The sequence below is a fragment of the Bufo bufo genome, chromosome 7, assembly GCF_905171765.1.
Source record: "Bufo bufo chromosome 7, aBufBuf1.1, whole genome shotgun sequence".
Taxonomy (NCBI): domain Eukaryota; kingdom Metazoa; phylum Chordata; class Amphibia; order Anura; family Bufonidae; genus Bufo; species Bufo bufo.
The window spans coordinates 49,187,489-49,203,457 of record NC_053395.1 but is presented as its reverse complement, the minus strand read 5'-3'; the positions used below and the strand labels follow the sequence as shown (position 1 = coordinate 49,203,457).

At 43.6% G+C, this 15,969-nt stretch overlaps 1 protein-coding gene across 1 annotated transcript in view; it reads left to right on the top strand.

Annotated features, from left to right (window-relative positions):
* The window catches only part of TMC5 (transmembrane channel like 5), a 102,897-nt gene that overhangs the window by 32,441 nt on the left and 54,487 nt on the right, over window positions 1-15,969 (top strand). Inside the window, exons 2-5 of the mRNA XM_040441199.1 lie at window positions 5,266-5,401; window positions 7,938-8,122; window positions 9,903-9,995; window positions 12,089-12,205. Of these exons, the coding sequence (XP_040297133.1) occupies window positions 5,334-5,401; window positions 7,938-8,122; window positions 9,903-9,995; window positions 12,089-12,205 (463 nt within the window). The 5' untranslated portion in view covers window positions 5,266-5,333. The remainder of the gene's footprint in view (window positions 1-5,265; window positions 5,402-7,937; window positions 8,123-9,902; window positions 9,996-12,088; window positions 12,206-15,969) is intronic.

Sequence of the window (15,969 nt, the reverse complement as noted above, 5' to 3'; positions counted from 1 at the left end):
AGAAGACCCGATTTTGAACTGCAACTGTGAATGTACCCTAAGGCCCTTTTCACACGAGCGTGATTTCAATGCGGGTGCAATGCTTGATGCGAACGCATTGCGCCCGCACTGAATCCGGACCCATTCAATTCAGTGGGTCTGTGTACAGGAGCGTTGGTTTTCGCGCATCACTTGTGCGTTGCGTAAAAATTGCAGCATGTTCTATATTCTGCGTTTTTCACGCAACGCTGGCCAAATAGAAGTGAATAGGGCTGCGTGAAAAACGCATCGGATCCGCAAGCAAGTGCGGATGCGATGCGTTTTTCACTGATGGTTGCTAGGAGATGTTGTTTATAAACATTCAGTTTTTTATCACGCGCGTGAAAAACGCATCAATGCACATTTCACCCATGCGAAAAAAACTGAACCACTGAACGCAATCGCAGACAAAACTGACTGCAATTGCTTGCTCAATGGTGCAAGTTTTCTTAAAAGGCATCCGGAACTAATCCGGATCGTTCGTGTGCAAGAGGCCTAAGGCTGCAGCCTTTTCACAGTGATTTTGCAAAAACTTGGATTTACTAAAAATGTGTAACAAGAGGGTATTCAATTTAGGGTCCATTCACACGTCCGCAAAATGGGTCCGTATCCATTCCGCAATTTTGCGGAACAGGTGCGGACCCATTCATTTTCAATGGGGCCGGAATGTGCTGTCCGCATCCGCATTTGCTGATCTGCACTTCCGGATCGTCAGTTCTGTTCCGCAAAAATATAGAACATGTCCTATTCTTGTCCGCAATTGCGGACAAGAAAAGGCATTTTCTGTGAGAGTGCTGGCGGATCGCACATTGCCGGTGTCTGTGTTTTGCGAATCCGCAAAACACATACGGACGTGTGAATGGACCCTTACTCTGCAAGGGATAGGACAGTGTGCAGGGACAGTTTCTACTGTATATACACACATTTGCTTTACCAGCAATACTGCACGGTCTTATGTGGTTTGGCCACCTAAACCTGGCTATTATTGTTAGAGATGAGCGAATTTCATATTTTGAAATTCGTTCACGCTTCGTTTACTGGTATAAGCTGAATTGCGTTATGGATTCCGTTACCACTGACCATAACGCAGTTCTATGACGGAATGAATAACGGAATGCCTTTAGAGGCATTCCGTTATTCATTCAGTCATAATAGAAGTCTATGGCCTGCAAAACGGATCCGTTACGTTTCCGTTATGCAGGAGAGAACTCTGCCCTATTTAACAAAATGACTATTGTTATTTCTATTAGAGTACACTGTTACTATTATACGTGGGAGCAATATGTACCATTATGACTTAATCCCTAGAGTACGATAACACTGATTATATCCTTGTCTCATTGTTGATTTTCATGCCTAGGCGTAACTGTACTATCTAACTTGTTGCTTACCTAATGTCAAACATGTATTGAAGCCTGTATTCTATTGTATATTTCGTTATAATAAAAAGAGATTTAAAAAAAAATAATGCAGTGATCGCACAGTACAAGTGATATAACACTGTGATGTCTCAGTATAACAATAATAAACACTGTGATGTCACAGCAGGCAGATAAACACAGAGATGTCACAGTACAAAAATAATGCACACTATGATGTCACAGTACAGAGATAAACACTATGATGTCACACTACAGAGATAAACACTGTGATGTCACACTACAGGGATAATAAACAGTGATGTCACAGTACAGGGATAATAAACACAGTGATGTCACAGTACAGGGATAATAAACACAGTGATGTCACAGTACAGGGATAATAAACACAGTGATGTCACAGTACAGGATAATGAACACAGTGATGTCACAGTACAGAGATAATAAACATAGTGATGTCACAGTACAGGATAATAAACAGTGATGTCACAGTACAGGGATAATAAACACAGTGATGTCACAGTACAGGGATAATAAACACAGTGATGCAGAGTCACCAGATGGACACCAAGAAGAATCTCACGCCGCACCAGGAACTTCTATTCAAAGGTGTTTATTAAAACTGATGAATAAAACAAAAACAAACAATAGACACGCTACACTTTTCAATGGCGGTCCGCTGTCTTTATTGGTTTCTTTTCTTCTATACTTTTCCGGCCCTCTTATGGACATGCCTGGCGTTAAGCACAGCAGCCCAGGTATCCTCTAGCTTTAGAGGAACTTTGTTTTGTACCGGCTTGCACAACACTCGCCTGTAAGGAGATTGTAATCGCAGAGGGTCACCTATCTTTTTGGGTGGTGTCACACTAGGGAGTGCCCCTTCTTATTTATTCTAATAAACACAGTGATATCACAGTACAAAAATAATAAACACAGTGTCACAGTACGGGCATAGTAAATAGTACAGGGATGTTTATTATCCCTGTACTGTGATGTCACAGTACAGGGATAATAAACACAGTGATGTCACAGTACAGGGATAATGAACACAGTGATGTCACAGTACAGGGATAATAAACACAGTGATGTCACAGTACAGGGATAATAAACACAGTGATGTCACAGTACAGGGATAATAAACACAGTGATGTCACAGTACAGGGATAATAAACAGTGATGTCACACTACAGGGATAATAAACACAGTGATGTCACAGCACAGGGATAATAAACACAGTGATGTCACAGCACAGGGATAATAAACACAGTGATGTCACAGCACAGGGATAATAAACACACTGATGTCACAGCACAGGGATAATGAACACAGTGATGTCACAGTACAGGGATAATGAACACAGTGATGTCACAGTACAGGGATAATAAACACAGTGATGTCACAGTACAGGGATAATGAACACAGTGATGTCACAGTACAGGGATAATGAACACAGTGATGTCACAGTACAGGGATAATGAACACAGTGATGTCACAGTACAGGGATAATGAACACAGTGATGTCACAGTACAGGGATAATGAACACAGTGATGTCACAGTACAGGGATAATGAACACAGTGATGTCACAGTACAGGGATAATGAACACAGTGATGTCACAGTACAGGGATAATGAACACAGTGATGTCACAGTACAGGGATAATGAACACAGTGATGTCACAGTACAGGGATAATGAACACAGTGATGTCACAGTACAGGGATAATGAACACAGTGATGTCACAGTACAGGGATAATGAACACAGTGATGTCACAGTACAGGGATAATGAACACAGTGATGTCACAGTACAGGGATAATGAACACAGTGATGTCACAGTACAGGGATAATGAACACAGTGATGTCACAGTACAGGGATAATGAACACAGTGATGTCACAGTACAGGGATAATGAACACAGTGATGTCACAGTACAGGGATAATAAACACAGTGATGTCACAGTACAGGGATAATGAACACAGTGATGTCACAGCACAGGGATAATAAACACAGTGATGTCACAGTACAGGGATAATGAACACAGTGATAATAAATACAGTGATGTTGATCCATGCAGATAACAATCACAGCACAGAGGTAATTCACACAATGACGCTACAGAACAGAGAGTCTGCTTAGTCAAGTTACAACTCAGAAATCATCAAAATGGTGATCTTACAGTATAAGGCTTATGGGGGTCATTTATTAAGACTGGTGTTTGATGCCGGTCTTAATAACCCCTATAGCTGGCGGTCCACCGAATATATGAAGAGGCATCGGCCAGCGCCAGTCTAAATGTAAACTAGCTTCCTCGCTGACTTACATTTAGACCATTTTCTATGCCTAAAACAGGTGTACAAAATGATGAATGAGACAGGCCGTCCCCTTCCACGTCCACTTTTTTAGACCTGGCATGAGGGGGAAAAAGTTGCAGTTTGCGGCACAAATAACCTTTGTGCCGCAATCTGCACCAGAAATACGCCTAATACACCGTAACCAGATCCTCTTAGGCTTACTTTCGTCAGACACAGTTCAGAATGATCGCACTGACATGGCAGCGGAGTTATCTTTATCTTCTATATAGCTCTTTCCCATTCTTGGACACAGTCTGCGGTTAATCAGACTTTGACTACAAGCTACTTGAAAACATTCTGTGTCTGTCGTCGCAGGGTAGAAGATACGTTACGCTATGCAAGCAATTCCCTATTGACCTGTAATTGATGTCACAATTCTTAGAGCGTCACAGATCTCCAGGTATTTGTTATCAACTCTGCAACTTCAAGCCGCACTTATCAGAGATTGCAGCTTATTCTAACATTTCATGACTTTACACAATTTATGGCATTTCATGATAATGCTGCTAAGATATCTGAGGAATCTTGTGCGTGCCACTTCGCTGGGTAAGGCTTCTTTCACACCTGCAGCTGGGTGTTCCAGTGTGCCGCGGTTTTTGTCCAGATGATTCTCAGCATATTTGCTGGGTAGCGGCCAGACCTCTGCCAGACCTTATTATGGAAGGCGGTAGTATCTGGCAGTGCCGGATCCGGAGAACTCCAGCAGGCTGTTCTGTACAGTTCCCTACCGCAAGTGTGAAACTAGCCTATGTCCTCTACAAGACCATTTCCTTTTTGCGGCCCGCAAATCACAGATCCGCAAGCTGTGCATGCAGTCCGTCGTTTTCACAGTCCCCATGCTAGAAATGCCTCTTCTTGTCTGCAAAACGGACATGTTCTAAAAACGGAAATAGGACTTGTTCTATAATATGCCCAGCACACTGAGGACATCCTCTTGCTGTCCGTATTTTTGGCGGTCCCATAGAAATGAATGGGTCCGCATTGGATCCGTAAAAAAAAAAAAAAGTGGATCGGACGCAAACCAAACATATGGTCATGTGCATAAGGCCTGAATATGACACCACCTAAGAATGATGTCGATCCATTTTTGCTTAAAATGGTTCAGAATAAAAAATAATAATAATAATAACAGCAGAGGGTGTGTTAAGGTAAAAAATAACTTATACACCCTTGTTCCCCTGCCGTGCCAGGGCTGCTGCTCTGGAGATCCCCGCTGGGCTTTCACTTGTCCTGCAATGATGACATGCTGTCATACATGTGAGCACTGCAGCCAGTTACTGGCCTCAGCAGTCATATTCACATGTACAGCACAATACCAAGGAGGCAAGTGATTGGCTGCAGCCGTCACATGTGCGTGTACAGCATGTCATCAATGCGGGACAAGAGGAAGACCTGTGAGGACCACTAGAGATTAGCAAGTGAGTATAATTTTTTTATTTTTTATTTTATCACATTCCTTTGCTAAAATGTTTGAAAATCCTGGACAACCGCTATAAAATGTGTCTTTTTTTTGTAGGGTAACATGGAAGAGAATGTTCTAAGAAGCTGAGATCAGAAAGAGGAGAAGATTAAAAGGGGGGCATCATGGCGTACAATGATGGGGTCTACAACTCTGCTTATCATGACTCAGAGACTCTCGAGATTGACCGAGGGTATGGCAGCAATGTTTGATAAAACATCGGATTCAGTTTTATTCTTTATATTAGTTGTTATACTTTTAGCTGCTTATCAAGCCTAACCATATTCTGCAGTGCCATATAGAGGTTGTCGTCCTACAAACCAGCTCCTGTGCTCAAGAAGCCACACAATCTAATTTTCCACACTTACTTGTTGTAATTTCCTATGAAGCCAATTGAGCTGTCAGTATTTTTTGGAAGGTGGGTGGTACTATAAATGGAGTGCATGAAGCTTGGCTATTCTCAGAAGTCCCATAGTGGTGAATATAGAGTGCACTGCGCACGCACGGTCGCCTCTTCATTCACTACTATGAGAATACTGGAAAGATCCAAGTTAGTGCTTGGCTATTTTCGGAGCTCCCATAGCGGTGAACAGGAGTGGCCACGCATAAACGGATGCTCTCCCTTCACTTTAGGGGGCCTGTTCGGGAGATAGAAGCAGGCCCCAGACATAAGACCTGCACCTATCTGATGGAATATTCTAGTGACATGCCATCAATGTCTCAGAGGTTATGCCAAGTTTAAAAGTTATCCCCTATGCTATGGATAAGGGATAACTAGGTGATCAGTGGGTTTCCATCTACTCGAACCCCCACCGATCCTGTTCCTTCTCATGATGAATCAAAAAGTCGAGCAGGGGCACCGCCACTCCAGTCTTTCTCTGTGCTGACCACTCTACTCTGCCATCTTTGGCAATCCCATAGAGAATGAATGGAGTGACAGCATGCATTCAGATAGGGGAACGGGACGACCCACTATCCAGATTGGTTGGGATCTGATTGCTGGGAACCTCACTGATCCAGAGAATGGTTGTCCTGTTCTCCAATCCAAAAGGAGTGGCTGAGCATGTATGCTGCACGCCATTCATCAGCTAGTTATCCGCTAAGGCCTCATGCACACGACGGCATCTGCTTTGTGGGTCTGCTAACCGCTAATCCGCAAAATAAATATATACGCTCATTGTGCCATCTGCTTTTCTTGTGTGGACCTATTGACTTCAATGGGACCAAGGACCGCATTTTGTGGCCCTAACCCCTTTGGATAGGGGATAAGTTTTAAACTTTTAGTGGTATAATATTGATGGCTTATCCTCAGGATAGGTCATCAATATCATATGGTTAGGGATCTGACTCCCGGCACCCCCGCTGATGAGCTGTTTGAAGGGATCGCCGCTGTCGTGCCATTGCTGCTTCTTGTTCTTCAGAGTTTACCTGAGCGCCATCTCCCTTGTACTGGCAGTGCAGTGTTATTACAACCGCTTGTCCTGTTCACTTGAATAGAAGGGGAAGCTGTAATTACACTGCACCGTGGCTACAAGGGAGACGGCAGCAGGTAAATATTGAAGAAGACGCTGCAACCCCTTCAAACAGCTGATCGACCGGGGTGCCGAGACTTGAGCTCCCACCGATCTGATATTGATGACCTATCCTGAGATTTGGTGATAAATATTATGACCCTGCACAACCCCTTTAAAGCTTTATTCATACATGAAGTTTTTTATGCAGTTTTCTTTAGTCAATGTCAGAAATGGATGCGAAATGTTTGATAATAAAGGCCATGTACGCCTTTTAGTAGTTTAGAGATAAGGTTTTTTCACACACAGTGAAAGTACCAGTCACACAGCTAGAAAACCAGTTAACTGTATGCGACAGAACAGCTCAATATTTTTAATAAAGGCCAATTGAAAAAATGATTTTTAGCCAAAAATGAGTAAAATGCAATCCTAAGCAAAATGAAAAATGCCTCTGAAGGTGTACATAGCCTTTAAAGGGGTATTCCCATCTCACACAATGGGGGCATATCGCTAGGATATTGTCTTATAGGTGTGGGTCCCAGAGGAGAACTGAGAACAGAGCGGGGAAGGTAGTGGCCAGAAGACCCCGGGTTTTCCGTGGTCCGGCCACCGCCAAGCATTCTTCCCATAGAAGTGAATAGGAACGCACCGCGCTTGCTCGGCCACCGCACCCATAAATTTCTATGGGGCCGACGGAAATAGCCGAGCCAGGGATACTTTCTCGATGTAGATGCGGGTCCCAGAAGTGGGGGGACCATGGGGGCATATACTAGCAATATGCCCCCGTTGTATGAGATGGGAATACCCCTTTAAGTAAAGATTTTTAGTCCTTCTCTGTTGTATCCTTTGCTGTGTTTGGCTCTCAAAACTGCATCAAAAACTAAATAAAAAAAACATTTGTGAATAGACTGTGTAAAATCAGCAGTGGGGCTGTCCTCCTCCGAAAAGGGACTGTGCTGTGGGAAAGCCCCTTTTAAGGAAATATTCTTAAAAATTTACCTTAAAAATGCATGTGGTGTACTAACATGTAAAATAGACAGGCTGGCAGCTGTGGCTGTTGCATAGCAACACAGGTCACCTCATGTGTCCCAGCAACGACACAAAATGGCTGCCGTTTCTTAATCCTCTCCTTTACCGTTGACATAAAGTAGGGGTTGATTGTAGATGTAGAGTTGATTGTTTGTGGTTTTGTAACATATTTTTATGATCCATGAACAGGCCTTCCTTCAGGCAGCAATCCTCCCTCCACAACAACCCATATGGAGATGATGATGATGATGTCAGTTATCCGGTACAAGCCAGAAACTGGAGGAGGACTCAGGGGCCAACAAACGATGTACAGTTGGATATGGAGATACCTCGATACCCCCCTTCTGTAGATGCATCATACAACATTGGGCGCTGTAAGTGCGAAACCTTTCTTACTGATTCCTGGGATTTCAATGATTTCTGGTTTGTAGATTATTTTGCCGTTTGGGTTTACACAATGGTTTTCTAATGTGGCTTCCTACTGGACCTACTGGACCACCTGTGTTGTGGTGCAGCACAAAAGCCCACCTCAACTGCAGGGATGAAATGCGGAAATAACTATGGAAAACTGTATGGTAAAAGGAACCTGTCAGAAGTTTCATGGGGCAGCATGAAATCCTGACTAGTTCCCTTGTAAACAGCTATGACCTAATGATGAATCCCAACTGGGCTGGGAGATATCGGTGATGAGCCACCTACTGGACTCTTTTCCCGTTCCTGACTTGTTTGTAATCATGTTTTCCCTGAAACATTGCGACATTTCAGAGATAGGGTACATTCACACAACTGTATATATGTTGTATTCTGCAAAATGCGGACACCGTCTGTGTGACATCCCCATTTATTGTGGACCCATTGACTTCAAGGGGTCCGTGGCCTGCATTTGAAACCAAGGAGAGGACATGTTCTGTCTTTTGAAGAACGGAAAGTACATGGAAGACGTCCTAAAAAATTACATCACACAGACGGTATCCGTGTTTTGTGGACTGCAAAATACATATGGTTGTGTGAATGCACCCTAAAATATAGCATTGTAACGAGGGAGCCTGTTATTTTTTGCTGGCTGTGGCACGATTCTACTGACAGGCTCCCTTTGTGAATTTTTTCCGTCTGCATTTTGCGGCCAGAAAATCTGCAGCATATTACAGTGGCATCAAAGTGGATCAAATTTCAATGAATCTCATCCACATGCTGAGCAAATAAAAATTAACCTACACCATACCAGTTTTTGTTGTGAATTATACCCTTTGCATTACATAGGGCTTTGGGTATGAAAATCAGCTCTTAACAAGCTGTGCATTGGATGCCACCAGATGTGAGGCAGCTGTCCTATAAGTTAGTGTTCGACTTGGATAATAATTAAGCCAGTATCTCATCTGCAGGCAGCTGTTGTCGGGCAATTGCCCCTCATCAGTGCAGAACAGAGAGTACTGGCTTAACTGGGTCAGAGGCCTAGGGCAGTATTCGGGGAATACGATGTATCCTTATGGTGAGCGCCTAATTGGCATGAGAAGCCTTATAGGCCAGGCAATGTTCCTCTGAAATTCTGGGAAGAGGGTATGCAAATGAACTCTTAGTAAGCTCTGCCTCTGATGCCACCAGAGGTAAGGCAGCTATCCTATTTTTAAACAGGCCTTGATACATGACTTTGATAATAATTAAGCCAGCATCTCATCCGCAGACAAGTGCACTGCAAATCTACAGCAGAATGTGCCGCAAAAGGTAACGCTTGCAGATTTCGACACAGATTTATTGGCGACTTTGCCACAGTTCCAGCGTGATCTGTGGACGTACCCTTAGACAGTTTAATAAACCTCTCCCACATATATATATTTTTCTTTAGCGCTTAACCCCAAATTATAACGACCTGTGAACTTGGCATAAAAGCTACTTTGTCAAAAAAAATAATATGGGACTGTGGAAAATCTAATTATCTGCTGTTGGCAATTTATCCATCATCATAATCCAGGCTGCCATCAAGGACACCCTGTATTCTGCCCATACACAGGTTTCATTTGACACCTAAAAATCAAAAAGTGCATTTTTAGATTTAATAAATATAACTAATGTATATAACCGTGTAATCCGAAATTTGCACAAATGTTGCATCGTCCATTGTGCATTTTAGTAAAATTTAATTTTTTTTTGTCCTAGTTAATCCGTCCTTTCAACCTGACTTGGGAGCTAGGCCTTCTTACCTTGATTCAGACCAGGATACGGACAGTGCAATTGATGTGTCAGAAGGAGGTATGTACATAGACATCTTTTTCGGAATACTTCTATTTGCCATTGTAGTCTGGAATCACCGGATGATGACTTATTGATGGGAACCTAATCCTCCGATTGATCTGATTATAGGGAAGTTCTCACTAGTGGTATGCTACCCTATCTAAGGGCAGCTACAGCAGCCACCAGTGGCAGGGACCCTGATTCAAACACAGGATCACTTACTTATTTCCATTCAGTGATTTATTTTTATTTTTATCAGTATTGAGCAGATCAACGCCAGGCGAGTGACCTCCATTTCCTTCAATGAGAGCATAGCTCCAGTGACCTGCTTCATCCACCTCACAGTGGACAGGGCTGTGTAGTCTCGGCCCCAGACTGCGGTGATGCAGCTGATTGGCAGGGGACCAACACATCAGATATTGATGGTTTATCCTGCGCATATGACGTCAATAGTAAAATCCCCTTTAAAGGGGTTGTCCCACGGAAAATATTCTACAATTTTCAAACCAGCACCTGGATCTGAATACTTTTGTAAGTGTATAAAATAAAACATTTAGCCAGTGAGCTTTGCACTAAAATATATCTGTATAGCGCCACCTGCTGTTTGCTCTTTTTCTAATTTCTCTGTCCCAGGGGCGTAGCTAAAGGCTTATGGGCCCTGGTGCAAGAGTTCAGCTTGGGCCCCCCCTTCCCTCAGTGCTTTGTGGCCAGGGGGCAGGGAAGCACATAGCCTTCGTGCTGCCTGAGGCAAAAATTGTAAAGGCACCCCCCCCCCACCTATCTAATTCTTGACCTCACCCCTTCCCTCCAGCAAGAGGTGCAACTGGACCTGCATGCACTTTCTATAATACTGTTGTCTTCTTATGGACCACAAGGGTCTTTGGGCCCCCTCAGACTCCTGGCACTGGTAGGGACTGCTACCTCTGCACCCCCTATAGCTACTGTCCTCCTCACTGAGATGGAAGCACATGCTCAGTTCCATCCTTCAACTGCTACTAGCTGCAGCAGAAAGGACACGCCCCCTGAGAAAGTGCACGCACAGAAAGTTTCTTAGAAAGAGACTGTCATGTTCTATATGATATTGGAATGTCATTTTTTACATTAATCATGGGATAACCCCTTTAAAAGGGCACCTGTCAGCAGATTTGTACCTATAAGCTCTCTCTGCCACTGCCGCGCCCCCTGCACTGTAATTGACCGGGTTAGGCAGTGAAGTCATCATCACACCTGCCTGGCCCTATCAATCAAATTGGAGAAGGCACGGCACTTGCAGAGAGAGCAGAGCCTCTAGGTGTAACGGCAAGGCCCCCGTTGCTCCTACAGGCTCATTTGCATATCTTATAACATCATTTTTCTCAGCAATGTAAGAAAACTCCAGCATTATAATTCACGTATTGTGGGTATAATACCATAGTTACCGAGGAGCTTCAAGTTACTGTTCAACTGTAGAACAAACTAGAAGTAATAAACATTGTAAATAAGTACAGCAACTTATATAAAACACAAAGAGAAAATATACAAAGCGTGGGATTATCAAAAAGTGCTGAATTATCAAAATTTTGGAAATACATAAAGAAATGTATTTCATTCATTTATCAAACTAGTGTAAAGGAGAACTGGCTTAGTTCCCCATAGCAACCAATCAGACTCCACCTTTCATTTTCCAAAGGAGCTGGGAAAAATGAAAGGTGGAATCTGATTGGTTGCAATCAAATACATTTCTTAACTGGACATTTCTGATAAGTCTTCAGATTTTTGTCTTCTGAAAGTCTATGTTGCAGGGCTGATTTGTGGTGGAAAAGGTTTCTGCTTTAGGCCTCATTCACACGACCGTTGTTCTGGTCTGCAGCTCGAGTGCGGACCCATTCACTTCAATGGGGCCGCAAAAGATGCGGACAGCACTCCGTGTGCCGTCCACATCCATTGCTCCGTCCCGTGGCCCCGCAAAAAATTAAATAAATAGAACATGTCCTATTCTTGTCCGTTTGGGGACAGGAATAGCCATTTCTATAATGGGCCGCACACGTAGCCTTATAAGAATTTTTGGATTTATGGAAATGGCATTTTTATGTTACACTATAAGGTTGTATTTGTGTGTTTTTTTTTTAAAGTGACACGTGGACAATCAGTACGGCAGGCCGTAGTCCCAGCGCAGGTACTGAGGCCTTCTACCATCACAGTAGTGGACCCCTCACTGGAGAGGCAAATAGAGTATAGCAACAAACAAGGTAAGTGTTCTTATGTCTACATACACTCCTGTCAATGATGGAAGTCATGCTGGTCACCAGGACTATTGATAGGACTCATTTTCATTAAAAAGTTGTCCCCGTTTTTTATTATTTTATTTTTTTAAATGGGAGTTAAGTCTCTACTCACATCCGCATCGGTGACGTCATCAAAAGCATATTCTGTTGTTTTTTATGGGGAAGGATAGTGTTGTATGCAGCACTATTTTTCCGACCAAATGGTGGCATTTGATGGTCCGTAATATCTATTTGTTTGTGTAGGTCTAAGGCTATGCTCATGAGTGCGCCATGGTTGTCATTTATTACAATCACACCTATTGACACGTCAAGTTTCATTCTGTGACAGATACACGGCTATGTTCACACTTGCGTTGTTGTTTTCCGATATTGAGATCCGGCAGAGGATCTCAATACTGGTAAAAAATAGTTTCCGTTTAGTCCTCATGCATTCAGAATGGAAAGAGATCCGTTCAGGATGAATCAGGACGTCTTCTGTTCCGTCAGCATTCCGTTTTGTGGACACAAAACTGCTACAAGGACTTTCTTTTCCGTCCTGCCTAATGGAAATCAGACGGATCCGTTATGCTGCCCGTGGACTTCTATTATGACGAATCAAAACGGAATGCCTCCAAAGGTTTCCCTTTTGAATTCTGTCTTATGAATTCAGTTATTTTCTGTTATAACCATGTTACAATGGAAAACCATAACGGTGATGTGAACCCGCCCTTAGGCTCCATTTACACGTCCGCAAATGGGTCCGCATCCGTTCCGCAATTTTGCGGTGCGGACCCATTCGTTCTCTATGGGGACAGAAAAGATGCGGACAGCACACAGTGTGCTGTCCGCATCCGCATTTCCGTGCCGCGGGCCCGAAATTCTGGGCTTCGGCCCCAAACTTCCGGGCCGCGGCTCCCCAAAAAATAGAACATGTCCTATTCTTGTCCGCAATTGCGGACAAGAATAGGCAGTTCTATGGGGGGTGCTACGGACGTGTGAATGGACCCTTAGTCAATGGTGACAGATCTGTTTTTTCAGAGCCTAAAAAAAAACCTGATCTTTCCCCCATTGACTTTCAATGTATTTAGTAACGGATACATTTTTTTCCCCATTTTGATTTCACACCTCTGCATCCTAATGGAAGGGATCCACCCTGATGTGCAAAATCAAAACAGATCAGTTTAATTCTGGTATTGAGATCTTCTGCCGAATCTCAATACCAAAATTAACAATGTAAGTGTGAAAGTAGCCTAAATTTAGCACCACGGAATTGTGGGTGGTGCGTCTGCAGTATAACACAGTAGCAGCAAAGTAGATGACGTTTAACAAAATGTCATCCACACACTGCGGAAAAAAGTTTGTAGCGAAAATTGATGTGAAGTGATGTGGATCTTTAATCCCCAGCACGTTAAATCCCGCTATGGATTTCTACATTGGATTTCACTGGCAAATCCACAGCAAAATCAGTGACAAATTTGGATTTGTTGCAAATCTTACAGCAGAAACTTAGCAAATTCTTCTGCAGAAAATCTACCCCATGTGGCTAAACCCTAATTCTCTTGTGCATAACAATGTCAAATGCGTACACTGTACACTGGATGGTATCACTAGCGTGAGAACAAAGGCTCCGTTTTTTATTTTCCAGAGATAAATGAATTGGTTATTAGTGAAAAGATAGGAGCATATAGGGCCAGAACATACGACGATTGCTGGGTGGGTATCCCTGTATGGTTTGGGTGGCATACATTCTAGGTGATATGAACAGAGGTTGTCGGTTTTTTTTTCATATTGATGACCTATCCTCAGGATAGGTCATCAATATCAGATCAGCTGTATGAGGAGACGATGCATGCTGTGCGCACGTGCCCTCTTCCTTCTTCCATAGACATACAGCAGGGGAGCGCACGCCGTCTCCTCAAACAGCTGATCAGCGGGGGTGCCGGGTATCTGACCCCCACCAATCTGATATTGATGACCTATCCTGAGGATAGGTCATCAATATGAAAAAGCCCAGACAACCCCTTTGATGTTCATATAACGTGCATTTGTAGTATGTCTAATACTTGTGTGTGTGTGTGTGGGTTTGGAGAGGAGCATTACCAGTGAGCTATATACAGTACATGGAGAGATGAAAAAGGAGACACAGAGCTGGTCTTCTGCATGTCCCCAAGACCCCTCTGCACAGGAGATTTCTGGGCTGATATCACGGGATTACTGAGGAACTGTCCAAATACAGAAAAAGAGTTGCAGACCATGTCATTGAAGTGAATGATAGCAGTGGTGCAGTAACCAGCTCTGTGCACTGCACACCGGATGGATCTGTGTAGTTCTGGCACCTTCTTCCGTCACTGGAGCCATGGCGGAACAGATGATCAGCAAGGGTGCGGGTGCCGCTAATGGCTTATTTTGAGGATAGTCCATCAAAATAAAAATCCTGGACAACCCCATTAAACACATTTAATTTATCCTGGGAGGTAGGAAGAGGTTTTACCAAGATTTGATAAGTGATGACCTATCGTCTCAATAGGTCATCAGTATCTGATCTGTAGGGGTCCAGCACCTGGAACCCCCCACAAATCAGCTGTTTGAGAACACACCAGTGCTCACAGTAGTGCCATGACCTTCTCGCAGCTTTCCCTAGGCCATTTGACGTCAGCGTCATCTGTCACACGGCCTAGGCACAGCTCAGCCACATTGAATACAAAGCACAGCCACTGTACAATGTACTGCCCTGTGCTTGGTGGGCTGAGAGAAGGCCACGGCGCTACTGCAAGCTGATTGTCGGGGGTCCTGGATGTTGGACCCCCACTGATCAGATACTGATGACCTATCCAGAGGATACCTCAATAAAAAAATCTCAGAAAACACTTTTAATACAAATGATTCATGCATACCACATAACTGTTTTTATTGACTGAGGGGCCCCAACAGCACAGAATATTTAGGCCAGTTTCACACAAACTCGTTTGTTCTGGGAAACACACTCCATGTGATGGCTGGGTTTCCGAGACCGACCACAGCTCGTCTGACCCAAACTCACTGCATCATAGTGATCATCAATCATGTGTGTACAGTACAGTAGATCCACAGTCAGGCAGGAACTCACAGCATCTTAGCTCACTATGATGCAGTGAGTTCGGGCCAGACGGGCAGCGGTCAGTTTGGGAAATTCCGCCATCACATGGAGCATATTTCCCAGAAAGAAAACACTTAGGTGAAACTGGCCTTTCTCTAGCATAGGGGTCAGCAACCTTCGTCACTCCAGCTGTGGTGAAACTACATCTCCCATCATGCACACTTGCTTGGCTGTTCTCAGAACTCTCACAGAAGTGAGTGGAGCATGCTGGGAGTTATAGTGTCACCACAGCTGGAGTGCCGGAGGTAGCATTTCCAGCTAAAACACCTGGTGTTTGTACAGTTTTCATTGAAGTTTTTATGAAACATCTGCCTAGTTATGCAGCAATATAGATGACAAAAACCCTGCAAATCAGCCATGTAGGCATCTAGGAAAGATAGGCGATTCATGCTGAGCGCTGTAGTAACAGCCATTTCCTATTCTGATATATACGTGTTCGAGGAAGGCTGTTATTGCCTCTTTTCTAGCCAGTATCCTGATAGAATGTGTCCCAGCAGAATTCTTCCTGTTTTTACTATTTTCAGGTTATGAGAAGGAAGGAATGTGATCTTTTCGTAACTCTTATTTTCCCGGCCTAGGCAGAGCATTGTTCTAGAAGAGAAAAAACAGTGGT